The following is a 14999-nucleotide window of genomic DNA, read 5'->3' as shown; positions in this document are numbered from 1 at the left end:
TGCAGCCTCTTTTCCAACAACGATGATGCAGTAATAGGAATTAGCAGTTAGAACACCTCCCACATGCTCGGTCCCTGCCAGGTACTGTGCTAAAGTACTGTGTTCTACACACATCACCCCATGTGCTCCTCAGGAATCCTGAGAAAGACCCACTGTGGTTCCTATTTTACAGAAGGAAACATGAGATTCAAAGTAGTCTGATCAAGGTCACCACCTAATAAGTGAACAAGGGAACTAAAAATAGCCTTTCTGGCCTTTAACCTAGCTGGCTGGAGAGGGTGCTTTGGAGTGGTCAAAGCATGACTGTGTCTTTGTCCCTGACAAGCTACAGGACCTTGAACAAGTTCTTCATTTATAAGCCTCAAAACTGGTACTCCTCCTCCTCTGAGAAGTCTTTTCCCACCTACTTCCCTACGACTTCCTCCTTTTGCCTCTTATGTGTCTGTGATGCAACAAGCAATCAGAAACAAAGGCTATTTTCTGTAATATAAGCAAAAATCTTTTGGCATCCCTAGCATGGGAATATAGTCAATGTCCAATAAAGGACTACGTAAGAATCCCAAGATAACAATTCAGAACTGTCCGAGAGAACTATGCAAGCCACTCTATAATTTTTTAATTTTCTAATAGCCACATTAATAAAAGTAAAAAACATTAATTTTAGCAATGTATTTAAGACAACATATCCAAAATATTATCATTTAAATATGTAATAAGTATATAAAAATTTTTAATGAGCTATTTTACATTCTTTTTTCATAGTAAGTGTTGAATCCATGTATTTTATACTGAAGGCCACAATTCGACTGGCCATAGTCCACATGCTCAGTAGCTACATGTGGGAATGACCACCAAAATGGACAGTGCAGCAGTGGCCAGAAGCTTCTCTCTGGATTGACTAGATGGCAGGAAAAAAGAAATTGAGAATATTGTGGGATGATGGTTCTGAGTAAATGCCAATTAGCCTGGAATTAGGGCAGAGGGTCGGGACTGATCTACTGGGAAATGTTTTCTCAACCTTATTTTTAAGTATTCTTTTCTTTTGATTTCATTGAAAAAAGAACTTTTTCTTTTTTTTTTTTTTTTCATTTTGTTAGTGAACATACAGTGCAATGTTGGTTTCTGGAGTAGAATTCAGTGATTCAACACTTACACACAAAACCCAGTGCTCATCACAAGTGCCCTCCTTAATGCCTATCACCCATGTAGCCCATCCCCAACCCAATCATTCTTAAAGTGCAATCACAGTTCCCCCAGGATTCACAGCCACCTATTACCATCTGATTTAATGATGAAATAAGCAACGATTTATAAAATGTGTGAATACTGCTATGTGGCAAAAATGTGCAATAAATGTAACAACTCTTGATAGTTAGGCTGACTCTTTCATTAAAGCACCAAGCATGGTACAAGAGCAACTACATGAACTTAGGAAAAACATCCATTAAAAAGTAACACACAAAAACGCCAAAAAAGAAAAACCTAGTTACCTCTTCTTTCTTGATATATTTAACACTTATGAAACACTCAAGTAGCATATCTTTGATTTCTTTACTTTCCTCTAAATCATAATCAAAACAATATAAAGCTTGATGAATACGCCAAAGCCGACATATGTCTGCACCCTAGGAATGACATAAAAATGAAAGATGATAGTTTTTTAATAAATAATTAAGGTCACGTTTCAAATTTACAACAAGAATACTTTATATAATAAATAATTACGACTCTGGATTATTCATCTAAAAGGAAGACACTGTGGCAAAAGCACACAGAAGCACTGATAGGCAGCACTGCCTGGTTTCTGCGGTGTGGAGTCCGAGTCTGCAATGCCCAGTGCAGCATCTGCCAGTCCCGGCAGGCTACAGAGCATGGACGTGTGACCAGTGCAATGAGGAACCCAGCGTTTAGTTTTCTTCACTACAAGTGAAACTTAAGTAGCCCCATGCTGCTAATGGCGCCCATATACCAACGGCACAGGTGTAAAACACTAGAGCGACATTAAATAAAGCCTTGATTTAAAAGCTAAACAAAAAGGCAGGGAAAATGGATTTTTTTTTTTTGAAAACAGATTTTAAAAAGATAAACTAACAATGGCTTAAGGATAAATCCTGACATTTTATGGCGAGCTGAGGGAGCAGCCACAGTCTTTTCTGTCATCAAACTGGCAGCTCCTTGGAGGCCATGGTGAGACAGACACACAGTGGGAGTGTGATGAAAGGCAAGTCTGCTAGAAAGCTGTTGGCAGTGTGTAGCAAGAACTCCAAATGTGCATCAAGTTCAAACCCACTGACCCATGAATTTCATTTCTAGGAATCTGTCATAAGGAAGTAAAGGTATGAGGGGGAGAAAAGACAAAGAGAAATTCCTAAACATCTGGAAAATAGGAATGATCACCTTAGGTAGTGGAATTAGAGGATTTTTATCTTCCTCATTTTCCCTTTTCTTCATTTGCTCAATTTTCTAAGATGAACATAAGTATCTGTTGTTCTCTTGATCAGAGGATAGAAACTGTTCTTTTTCTGGATATCTTAACTAGACACCAAAGATGAAAAGCTGAGAAATGGACCAAGTTAAATCCAATCCTCAAACCTACCTAGGCTGCAGTCTGACACAACCCCACCTCCTATGGGTGTGGTGCCTGCACCTGGGCCTGAGGCTTTCCCTACCACTCCTGCCCCCTTTAGCCCTTCATCACATATGACCAATCCTATGCAGTCTGAGGTGGGGTCTGCCTCTCAGAGGACCACACTAACACAGGCAGCCACTTCCACTTACCTATCTCAGTTACCTCATCCCTTCTTTGCTACTAAAAATATCCACTTTCGCTAACAGTGGCAATGTATCCCTTCAAAAATCCCATTTGCAGCAAACAGATGTGGCCATGTGACCTGATTCTGAATGGTGGATACAAGTTGAGAACTTCTGAGAATTCTGGCCCTTGCTGCTTCCCTACCTCTTCCTCCTGCCTGGAACTTACATATGAAAGTGAAGGTGGAATAGCCACCTTACTACCATGAAGTGATAAGAGGGAGGACAAGGACCACACACCCTGGAAGATGGAGGAGAAAGCCCACATAAGACGGCACTGTGGATGGGACACCTGGGAGGCTCAGTCAGTTAAGCATCTGCCTTCAGCTCAGGTCATGATCCCAAGGTCCTGGAATCGAGTCCTGTGGCGGACTCCCTGCTCAGTGGGGAGCCTGCTTCTCCCTCTGCCTGCCATTCCCCACTTGTGCTCTGTATAGCTCTCTCTCTGACAAATAAATAAAATCTTAAATAAATAAATAAATAAATAAATAAATAAATAAATAAATAAATAAAAATTAAAAAAGAAAAAGAAAAAGATAGACTGCAATGCAGAGCCATTGCCCGAACATCTCAAGTTAAAAAGACCCTAATGGGGAAGCAACTGCAGTCAGGCCACTTAGGAGTAAACATAACTCCTAGCTGGTATAAACACGTGCACTATTAAAGGAAGGCATGTGTTTTAAAAAGTAAGCATACTGTTTTAGTCTCTAGGCTCTTCCTTAATAGCATGATAAAAGCAGTCTTTCCCATATCTTCCTTGGCAGGCAGGCCTTTCTCCCACCATATGACACATAAATCCTGAATGGAACTCTGCAGCTTTCTTTCAGATTCAGGTAATGCATATAAAATACCTAAAACAGAGCACAGTAATTGTTCAATTAGTAAAGATTCAATAGTGTAAAGTACTATGACTCACAAAGGTTTGCTAAACAAACATAAGTTTATGTTTAACTTGCCAGAAATTTATATACATTATTTATAGAATACAAAGGATGTTAACTTGAAAAAACTGTTAACTACTTTTATAAAAGCAGACACAACAGAATACAAAATTTTAGAACTGGAAGACTCAGAGGGGTCATACTGCCCAAACCCCTCATTTAAGAGAGGCAGGTATTCAAACTACCCAAATGTGAGTGTTAGGACACCCACAGGTAACACTCGACACCAAACCCAAAACCCAGGTCAGGTGTGGCAACCACTAATCCATAACATCTGTCCTTCATAGGTTGGCCTCAAATTCTGGCTCACTGGTGAAAAACAGTAAAAGCAATTATTATAATGAATACAAAAACCACAGTGCTTTTATTACTAGAAAAGTTCAAGAATGAAATGAAAATACTGATAATACGCTCATAAGTATAATCCATAGACCTCTGAATGCCATTACATCCATGTTAAATTCCTGAATCAATGGGAAGTTAGGAACAACTACAATGTTAGCACTAATCATCTTACAAAACAGTTATTTGGAGACTGTGAAAATAAACTGTAGTAACATTCACAGAGCATTGGGAACTACTTGGGAACTATTTATATACTGATTCCCTAATCAGTATATATTACAACTGAGTGTAACTTCTTAATAACACATTGTATTCCAATGCAAGAATTTTGAATAAAAAAAATACATAAATCCAAGTGGCACTAAGAATGAGAAGTCTCACAGGAGAGTTTGTCACATGGAACTAATACATTCACAGGGTGAAGGTCAGGACACTTAGATGATTTTTCTTAAAACGCATTAAAATTACTTTGCATCTTTTATATTGATAAAATAGTTTTATGTAAATATTTTATAATCAGATATTCAAATTCATAGTGTTCCTCCTAAATTAATAACTACAGTTTCACAATTTAGTTAAAACCTGAAAATCACTATGATATAAATTATAATAGTAAAGGTCCCCTAAGAGTCAATAATTATTCTTCAGGTCATGTTTATAACATATTTAAAGAAAAAAATGCAATGTCACATATGCTTGGTTAAGCTGAAACTTTCTGGCAGTAATCACCAGCTGAGGAATTTATAATCAGACCATTTTCCCTTAATAAGCTCTTACTTATCACTAGGGTCCTGTAGGTCAAATAAGACATTCCGAAAAATTTGAAAACAACAAGCAGTCAGTTGTTCAGTAATGTACATTTTCACCATCTGACATAGTTCTATGTGGCTTAAATTAAATCAGTTCGTCAGGACAGCCCTTAAAAGAATACTTCTTTGCTCCTTTTCTAGCTGAAGTAAAAGAGCTTGAATGCAAAGTTATTCCTTATACTTCCACTTCTACATGATGACTGGTTTCCTTTTACAGAGAATCATTAGATGCCCACCCCTAAACACACCATGTTATCACAAATTCAACTTACCATTCAACATAACTGCACATTCCAGTAAGTCTTCATAATTCTCACTTTCATTTATTACAGATACAGAAGCAAGAACCACAGATGTAATTGCATGAATTATTTCTATGTTTTTTTTCTATAAATGAAAAAAAATCAAAGTTCAAGTGATTAAAGATCAACTTAAAATACAATTTTTAAAAGAAATGTGAAAGTTACTAAATTTATAAAAATCAACCCACACTTCTAGCTTATTCTAAAAAGTGAATTAAAATTGACTACAGGTCAGTTATCCAAAAAGAACAGCAACATTGAATAGTGGATTAATAACAGCAGGATTGGAAAAAGTAAAACTATAATAAACAGACTCCTAATATTCCTAACTTCTAGCTTTAAGTTTCTTCTTAACTTAAAATTCAATTATATACAATAACTAATTATTTTTTAACAAAGAAAAGGTAACAAGTTTTATATTTGAAAGACTACTACTACCATTTTTGAATCATGCTCTGTTTCCATATCATCTTCATCCTGGACTTCCACCATCTGCCACCCAGCCACTGGGCTTTCTAACAACACATCTGTTAATAAATTCCTGAGCCTTTGCCATAGCTCTTCTTTCTGTTTCCTTGATAATTCATCTAGTAGTTCATTTAGGCTGAAAGGGTCAGAAGCATCTTTCTGCAAAATAAATAGCAATTGTTATATTTCAAATACAAAAATTAGTTCTATCCCTTTTATAATGGCATTGAAAGAAAAGCTTAAGTGCTAAGTACCATTTCAAGAGCTGAGTTGTAGTTTTGAAATACTTCTCCTAAAGGGAAAAGTAGAGGAATCATGAGACAGAAAGCAGCAGATTCCAGGACACCTGGGTGGCTAAGCTGGTTAAGCGTCTGCTTTTGGCTCAGGTCGTGATCCCAGGGTGCTGGGATTGAGCCCCACATTGGGCTCCCTGCTCAGCGGGGAGTCTGCTCCTCCCTCTCCCTCTGCCCCTCTGCCAGCTTGTATGCCCTCTCTCTCAAATAAATAAAATTTTAAAATAAAGTAAGATAAAATAAAATAAATAAAATAGAAAGTAGCAGGTTTCTCCCCTACCTATTCAGCCCTAGTAACCTAGTCTTTGGAGTTTAAAATTTCACCCACTTAGAAAAATCCTCTCTCAAAATCAATCCATCCGGATGTCTACCATCTCCAGGCTTATAATTGGGGCAAAACAGTGTGCTCGAGCTATACAGTACTAACTGCAGCTCCAGCCCCTAACACAGCAAAGCCAACTGAGTGTATCTGAAGTTTCTGATCCCTAACCCAACTTGGGCCCTCAACACCCACCTCTTAACTCGTCTCTAGACATCATTCTCTCCCAGTAGCCAAGGAAAGTACATCAGATCCTCTCAACTGTCCTTAAAACCCCTGAGCCAACCATTTCCTCTCACTCTGAGCAGATGACCTCACTTACTCTTTGATACAGCAAACAGAAACTGTTATCAAAAGGGTAGAGGATCCATTATAAAGGGGCTGCCTGCAGCTAATGTGAGTACTGAAACAGTGACAGTAACCCAATGAATTGGGTTATAGAGATTATATTGGGATATAGCGATTATAACCCAATGAATAAAGTAAGAACCAGTGAAACTATACTGATAATAAATAAATAACATAACAAATAGCATCAGCAGGCTTTAGAACACCAACAAATAAATACAGAAGGAACATGTGGCTGGAAAATCACAATTTTATAGCCATTATAGTAATAATTGATTCAGGCAAGAATCATCAATTGATACTAAAACTCGTGGGTAGAAGTATGATGAGGAGCAGGGTATTTATTTAATCTCAACTTACTTCCCCAATGACAATTAATTATGAAGGTGGAAATAGTAGCTTCACAATAGAGGAATCTGGTGGAACCCAACCTAAGTGACTGATTAAAACGAACCTCACCAATAATGGGACAAATGGACAACATTGCCTCCATTGAGGAGGACAGAACACCACTTATGCAGCTCCTGCCAAAATGCATAAAATAAGTTTAATCAAATCATCAAATAAGTGCAAATTGAAGGGTATGCCACAAAATAGCTGCCTACACCCTTCAAAACTGTCAATGTAATGAAAAATGAAGTAAGGCTGAGAAGCTCTCTAGAAGAAGCTAACAAGTCAACTGAATGCAACGTGTCATACTGAAAGGGGTCCTGGATCAGGGGAAAAACATGAATGTGTACTGCAGATGACAGTATCATTGTGCCAATGTCAAATTTCCCGAGTTTTAGAATTTTTATTGTGATTACATAAGAGAATATCTTTGTTTAGGCAAATACACACTAATAATATTTAGGAATGAGACAAATGCCTCCAACGGACGCCCAAATGACTCAAAAAGAACAGGTAAATGCAGGGAATGATAAAGAAAACATGGCAGGTGGTAACTGGCAAATCTGAGCACAGGGGATTCAGGATTCTTCTGCAACTTTCCTTTAACTCTGCAGTTATTTCAGTAGCAAAGTGGCGGGCAGGTAGCCTCTCCAGGGCCCTCCAAGGCTACCTCCCCACCCTAACTCCTACCATCTTCCCTCCTCTCCCAGGAAGCCCCAGCTGAGCTGCCCAGGTGTGCACGTGCCTCAGGGTCTTTCCCTCCCCATCCCTCTTGCCCAGAATTCTCTTCCCTCAGTCTCCAAGGACCCATTCCAATCTCTGACCAAAATCACACTGCACTCCCAACCTCTACCCGGCTTGTTTCTCTCCCTTCATCTCTACAACCTAAGCTCTCTTTGGGCAGAAATTTGGTATGTGCTGTATCCCAACCCCCAGAGCAGAGCCTGGCATCCAAAGACCACTCAGGACAAACTCCTTAAATGGCAGTTATCCTGGGTCCTGACCCTCCTACTCTTGACACTGACCCTCCATTCTCAGAGAACTACTGAGGGCACAGTCAGTGCTGCTCCATAACACTTGTTTTGAAAAGCAAATTTGTTCCAATGCAATTTCCGCAAAGGGCAATTTCTGGTTTACTTATGTGGGATTTCATCAGTAGGTGAATGCAGAAAACTGCACCCACTGAATGGACCCTCAGAGTCACAGAAAACACACACCCCAGACACGTGTTAGCCCCTGAGACCCCACATGTGCTGCAAGCCACACCATCCACACTCTGGGTCCCTCCCACCTTCATGACCCACCTCAATGCAACCCTCTGACCAATGCTCTCTTCAATGTTCTCTGTCCTCCTAGCCTGGTCTGTATTTTTCTTCTCTGTTCTCTTCCTGTCACCCACAGGGTTGGCAGGCTAGCCCCTGGGAACATGGGCACCCACTTCCACCTGCAAACTTAGGATCTTTTTCAACGTAAATGTCACGTTTACTACGGTATTTGTGTACTTCTTAGTGAATTAACTTGTATAAAACTGCTTTTTATTAGGTCACTATCTTTTTTTAACGTGTCACTGGTGAGGTTTTTGAGTGTTATGCCCTTAACCCCACTTGTCCCATAATCCTTCTGGTTTTCATTGCCTGTTCTGCAGAGTACAGCGATTTTTGGCCATTTTTGGCAATGTGTATGTTGCATTATAGAACGGATTGTATGTGGGGAGGCCCACCTAATAGGCTTCAAACTGACTTAATTATCTGCCTGACCATGTGAAACTGCCATTATTCAACTATCCTGACCTACAGAATGGCATTTCATACCATTCAACTCAAAGAAAACAAGTGAAGCACAATCCTACATCTTCTCATTTTCACGTTTAACTAAGAGCTACACGGTGAGTGAGATACTAAATTATTAAGTGTTAATAAAGCTTGGTACTCATAAACTAAAACGAATGCCTATGAATATGAGGACGAAGTCAGCATCCTCCTGAGATGTCCGTTGCTGAGCAACAGTCCAGGGCTCTCCAGCATGTGACCAGGGTAGTCGGAGGCAAGCACCTCAAAGGGCGCTGTCACCACAGCACCAGTGTGATCTTGCATGGACTGTGCTAACCAAATGCTGCTACTTTGGCCTTTTGATTTTAAATCGATACTAACTTAGCTTCATCATCATCAATTAAGTTTGTGGTATTAGTTAGTACTATGATTAGTTAATACCCGTCCGCAACAATAATCTCGTAAACTTTAAGCCACCTGTGTACTGCACATCTGATATAATACAAATCATCTGTACTCCTACTAAAACAGGCATTTATGTAACATCTAAATAGTTTGCTCTTACAGACACTTCTGTGATGTGCTGCCTGTGAGTTTGTGCTGGTTATTTTTAAGTTTACAGAGTACCATTTTACAATACAAAACCATATAATAAGCTCATTTCCTCTTATAAAGAAAAATGACTTCATAAATGTTGCTAGCAACAAATTTCCTACTAGGTTCTTCTCTACTTCTTAATTACTACTAACTTAATTTTCACTGCATGAGCAGAACAAGTGAGGTATGTATCTCCTGCTACAAAGTCACAAGTGTGTTAGAGTTGGACCTTAAGTGTTGGGGTTCCTCAGAGCTCCGTCCTAGGCTTCTCTTCTCTGATTACACTATAGATGATCCCATGCATTCCCATGACTGAAACTTCCAAGTGCCACTGAGGACACCCAAATCTGTCTCTATCCAGACCTCTTTCCTGGGCCTCAGACACAGCTATCCATCCACCTACTGGACATCAACTTGTGCACATCCCCCTGGCAGTCATCCAGAACATCCCAAATTGAGCCTATCTTCCCGCTCAAACCTGCCTTTTCCCCACATCCTCGATCTCACTGAAAGGCACCACAAGTCAGAACCTAGAATCTGTCTTGGCCTTTTCCCTGACCCGTATCCAGTCAACAGCACCACCATCTCAACACCTGACAGCTCATAAAGGCACTCACATCTTCCCATGTCCATCTCCTAATGCAACCACCATAATGCAGGGCTCTTCACCACTCTCTGGGATCTTGTGTTGCCCTCTTCAATCTATGCGTGTACCAGCGTCCGCACCTCTCAGGATAAATTCTCGGCTCCTTAAAGTGGTAAAGAAGGACTGACGTAATTTAAATCTCAGCCCCTGCCTCCTCCTGACCTGGCATTTCTATACCCTAGCCCTACTGAATGTCTTCACGTTAAATACAATATGCCTTCTCCGGTCTTTAAAGTTATCCCCTCTATACTTGGAGAGGTCCTTCCCCACATCTGTCTTTGACTGGCTGACTTATTTACTCTCTATATCATAGCTTCCATACCCTTTCCACTGGGATAGGAAGCAATCCATGGCTGGATTTGGGCCCCCTCCCATATCCTTGTCCCAGCTTAGCCTTTTTACTCTGCTGTATTTACAGACCTGGATCTACCACAACACTGTAAATAACCTGAGGACCAAAAAAGTAGGTCTTCCTCACTGTGCCATGCACAAAGCAAGAGATCACCAAATATTTAAGTAAACAGAAGCACACTGTTACATCACTTAGCATTCTTACAACTCTCTTCAAAGGAAGCAGGAAATACAATTTGTGAATAGTTGTCCATTAGCAGGTGTATTTGAGCATAGTTCTGTTTTTCTAAATAAACCTTGTTCCCTAAGGATTCACTGAGATGACTATATTTTATTTGTGGATGTAATTAACAATCAAATCACAATAAAGCTAAACATAAACTTACATCAAGTTGAACAAACTGCAAAAATTCTCCAATCAGCTCCTTAGACACCGCTTGTACAAACGTCTCTCGTTTTTCCATGACAGATGAAACTGTTTTTCATATGGCATTTATTCTGTAACCCTAGCAGAAAACACAATCATACTGAAATTTGAATTTGCAAATATATCTTTTCTTACAAGATGTAATTTGGTATTAACATACAAAATTGCAAAAAAACCCAAAAAACTGTAGACAGTTTTTAACAATATTCTGACATAAAACAAGTTATAATATCTAAAAAATAATTCTTACTTTCTTTACCAAGGATAGTATCAACATAACATTACATTATTATCAATTGTTAATGAAATTACCACTAATGAAGGAAAGCAAACTCCAAAGGGCTGTGGGAGGCTCACCTTTTCTCCTTTCGGTACCTTAGCAAGATGCTCAGGCGGGTCTGAGTCGGCTCAACAAAAGAAGGCTGATTCCATCAAAACATGGGGAAAAAAAAGTCTTAGAATCAATAAAAGAAAGTACTAAAAGAAAAAAGAAAACCAAAAAAAAAAGGGTGAGAGCGAGAGCGAAGGCCGACCCCAGCTGCTGACTCCTGGAGACCGCCTTTCTGAAGGGCCGTGCCTCTACCAAAGCTCCCAGCGGCAGCTCCGGCTCCTCAGCGTGGCGCGGGCCGCGGGGGGCTTGTCAGCCGGAGCACGTGCGTTAGCTGTGCCCAACCACAGCAGGCTCAACCCAGTCCCGCGGGGGCCAGAGCTCAGGGAGTTGTGTGCAACCTCCCTCCTGCCTGTGTTTTCCCCAGTAAGTCCTATTTTCCATTCACACCACCTGGTGCTGGCAGTGATCTGTCTGAAAGATATCCCAAAACATGGAGTAATAGCAAAACGATGGAACATACATGCAGTAAGACCCCTCCCCGCGAAGACAAATGAACACCTCCTGCACCGTTATAAAGAGCAATATGGAAAATGACCGGCACCAACGGGAACAATGATGGGGACAGAGAGTCATCATTAACACAGAGCCCAGATCCTAACGAGCTACGAACACTTCACTTCCTCCCGGCCAAGCAGCAGGGAGGGTGGCCAGCCACGGACTCGATGACTAATTCTGGCCAGTGTCCACTCATGGACTTAAAAGTAAACATTCCAAGAAGGTGCAGTCAAGTACACGGGCTCACACGTCCCGAACTTGCGTCTGCGAGCCCTGCCCCTGTCTCGGACTTCTGGGAACTTCTCCAAGTGACCCCTGGCGCTGCAGCCCTACGACCACGGACTACGTCTGGCGAACGACTCCCGCTACCGCACCGCCGTTTCCTGACACAGGCCAGTACCTGTCCGCCTCGCGCTCCGTCTGCCGCACGCGGCCCCTCTGCGTCTCCGGTACTAGTGGGGCCCCAGCCGTCGGCCGTCCCGCCAGACGCCGCGCTCAGGGGGAGGCGTCATCTCAGCACGCAGCTACCCGTTCGCAGGGCACACCGGGCTCCGGCACGGAAGGAGCAGGAGCGCGGAGACGCGCGGCGCCTGTCAGCACCTGAGGAGCCTGCCGTTCACCTGAGAACGATGACAGGCGCGTGGGGACAGGGGCCCGGGCACCGATCCCCTCTGGGGCCCAGAGCTGGGGGGGAGCGGGGAGGCGTCCTCTCCCGGGGCCCGGTCAAGCGCCGCGGTCCTCCCTGAACTCAGCCCCGGGCGTCGGCGCGCCCAGGGCCCCGCTGCCCGCCGCCCCGGGGCCGCCTCAGAGCCGCCAGCCGGCCGTGGGCTCGGGTCGCGCCCACGCGGGCGCTGTGAGACTGGGGGCCCCACCCGCCCGACCCCCGCCACGTCCCGACCCTTGCCCTTGCCGGGAGCCCTCCGCAGGCCGGCACCGCGGCGCTCACCTCGTCCCGGAAACCCGCCGTTTCCCGCGCTCGGACCAGATTCAAACCCGCCCGCCCGCGCCGGCGCCGCGCTCCGCCGGCGGGCGCGTCATCACGCGCCGCTCTCGCGAGAGCCGAGAGCGCCTGGGCGGGGTCCGCCGGAGGGCGCGCCGCACGCCCCGCCCCGCGCCTCGACCGAGTTCCGAGCCCCGGCCACGCCCCACGCCCCGGCCTCGCCGCGCCCGGCCACGCCCCCGTCCCGGCCCACGCCCCGCAACCCCGCGGGCCACGCCCCACGACCCGGCCACGCCTCTCCCGCGCCAAGGCAGATCTGGCTTTTTTAGTGTGAAATCCAGATTTGTCTTATCAGTGGTTTAAGCAGCTGAAACGATTGCGATCTCGACGTCACTATAAAGGTGGACTTTTAAAACTGTGATGTCGCCGTAAGTGTCCGGTGGGATCCGAACCCTCGGACAACCGGGCGCCCGGCCTCCGCGAAACGCAGTCCTCGCGTCGATCTGCTTCTGCTACGCGGTGTCCGACGGTCCTGTCCCCAGCAGGACAGACAGACTCCTTAAATATCTCGTGACCACAATGCTCTAGAGTTTAAAGCGTCCACGTTTATTAGAGATACAAATAGGTCAAAACCACATCAATCAATTGCAGATTTTGATAAGTATTTATAAAACTAAAATTTTGTTTAAACACCTCAATGCTATGATTAAGATTATTTTTTCAATCCATTCATGTTTCCAAGGATGAGTATTCTATTCTGATTCTTCGTGTTTGTATACGTAAATACTGAGAAAATTTGTTCACATAAACAGAAATGAGAAGAAACGATAGTGATGTCACTCAACTCTGTGAACACATTTTAGTTAAATGCCAAAAATCACATATGGATCTATCATCGATTTTTTTTTTTTTTTTTTTTTTTTACATTTTCTATCTGTGTATTTTTAAAAATCCGTCCATGGAGAAGGAGGCCGGTGTCAGCCGCCCGTAGAGGTTAGGTTCTGGTGGAGGTCCCGTAAGTCTAGGTGGGTCCCCGTCCTTTCTTGCTCTGTAACAGATGCTGTGGTCCTGTCCAGGCTCAAGAAGCTAAGCCAGCGGCATCGCGGCATCCTGAGACGGCCACTTGTCTTCTTGTCAACCGTGGTCAGTCCCAGATCCTTCCGTCTCTCCTTCCCTCACTGTCCACTCTCCTGCACCTTTGGTCTTGTCCCCATCACAGACCCAGCGCTCCACCCCATCAATTCTTTTAATTTAATTTGTATCTGCCAATAACTTGATTGAGCTTTCCTTCAATTTTTGTTGAAAGCACAAACTTGGAAACCACCTGAACTTCAAAAAGATTTTTTTTATCCAGTCACTTGGAATCACTCACTTTCTCAGTTCTTAGGAAGTTTACCAAACCTTTGCCCAGATACAGTGAATTACTATTAATTACGGTATATTGTTTACTCTTTCATTTAAGGCACTTTTGTCAATACCGTTTTTTTAATAAAAAAATAAAAGCTTTTGGGCGCCTGGGGGGCTCAGTCGGTGAAGCATCTGCCTTCGGCTCAGGTCATGATCCTGGACTCCTGGGACGGAGTCCCTGTATAGGGCTCCCTGCTCAGCGGGGAGCCTGCTTCTCCCTCTTCCTCTGCCCTGCTCTCTCTCTCTCTCTCTCTGTCAAATAAATAAATAAAACATTTTTTTAAAGATTTAAGAAATGATAAAAGCTTTTGTCTCTTAATTTACATATGCTTTTCCCACACCTTGGAGCACTACAGATCCTACTCAGTCAACTTATGGAAAATATCTTCTAAACAATCCAAACGGTAAGTCCAGGCCTCACTGTCAAACCAATCAGCCAAATCAGAATTAACTGTCTGAAAGTCTGGGAGAGTGTTTATGAACTACGGAGAAATAATGCACACCTCTCCTAGGATCTGGGCCCATGGGCCCCCTCAGGTCACCAACACACCATAGGCCCCCTCTGGGCTCCCCCTGCCCCTCTGCTGCAGTCGGGATCTGGAAGGAGACTGCCCCTGAGGAGTCCATCATGAAGCAGCTTACCAGGCTATGGGCCCATCTCATCACGCGTTGGCTCTCTTCGTGAGGGGGATGCGGAGCCCCAGAAACCCGCAGCCCTATCTGTCTCGACAGTGTACCTGGACCCTGCTCATGCAGTCACCACACACCCCTCATCTTCCATACTCTAGACCCTGCCAGGCTCTGCTGCATCCCTCATTCTTCCCTTCTCCCTCTCACCCCGATGTCTGAAAACCCTCCCACTGCGGGCAGGAACACTCAGGCCCCCGTCAGCCCCACCTGCAGTCGATATAACGGGCCTTCCTGCGTGAGGACATGGTCCCTGCAGCTAC

The 14999-nt window shown here is 43.5% G+C and overlaps 1 protein-coding gene across 3 annotated transcripts in view; it reads right to left on the bottom strand.

Annotated features, from left to right (window-relative positions):
* NCAPG2 (non-SMC condensin II complex subunit G2) overlaps positions 1-12741 on the bottom strand; it is a 63332-nt gene extending 50591 nt beyond the window's left edge. The window contains exons 1-8 of one of the 3 annotated variants that reach the window (XM_045792209.2): positions 12649-12741; positions 12103-12322; positions 11174-11238; positions 10776-10895; positions 5647-5835; positions 5179-5293; positions 3508-3662; positions 1491-1625 (exon numbers count right to left, since the gene is read on the bottom strand). In XM_045792209.2, the coding sequence (XP_045648165.1) occupies positions 1491-1625; positions 3508-3662; positions 5179-5293; positions 5647-5835; positions 10776-10853 (672 nt within the window). In that variant the 5' untranslated portion in view covers positions 10854-10895; positions 11174-11238; positions 12103-12322; positions 12649-12741. Of the gene's footprint in view, positions 1-1490; positions 1626-3507; positions 3663-5178; positions 5294-5646; positions 5836-10009; positions 10142-10775; positions 10896-11173; positions 11239-12102; positions 12323-12648 lie in introns of those variants that run through there. The other 2 variants (XM_087860647.1, XM_087860648.1) reach the window with 2 other exon arrangements.
* Between the last annotated feature and the right edge of the window lie 2258 nt (positions 12742-14999).

This window comes from Ursus americanus, chromosome 3 (genome assembly GCF_024610735.1).
Source record: "Ursus americanus isolate L20-20 chromosome 3, mUrsAme1.1.p, whole genome shotgun sequence".
In the NCBI taxonomy this organism is placed as follows: Eukaryota; Metazoa; Chordata; class Mammalia; order Carnivora; family Ursidae; genus Ursus; species Ursus americanus.
Note: the sequence above shows the minus strand (reverse complement) of the source record. Positions and strands in the feature narration are given on the sequence as shown.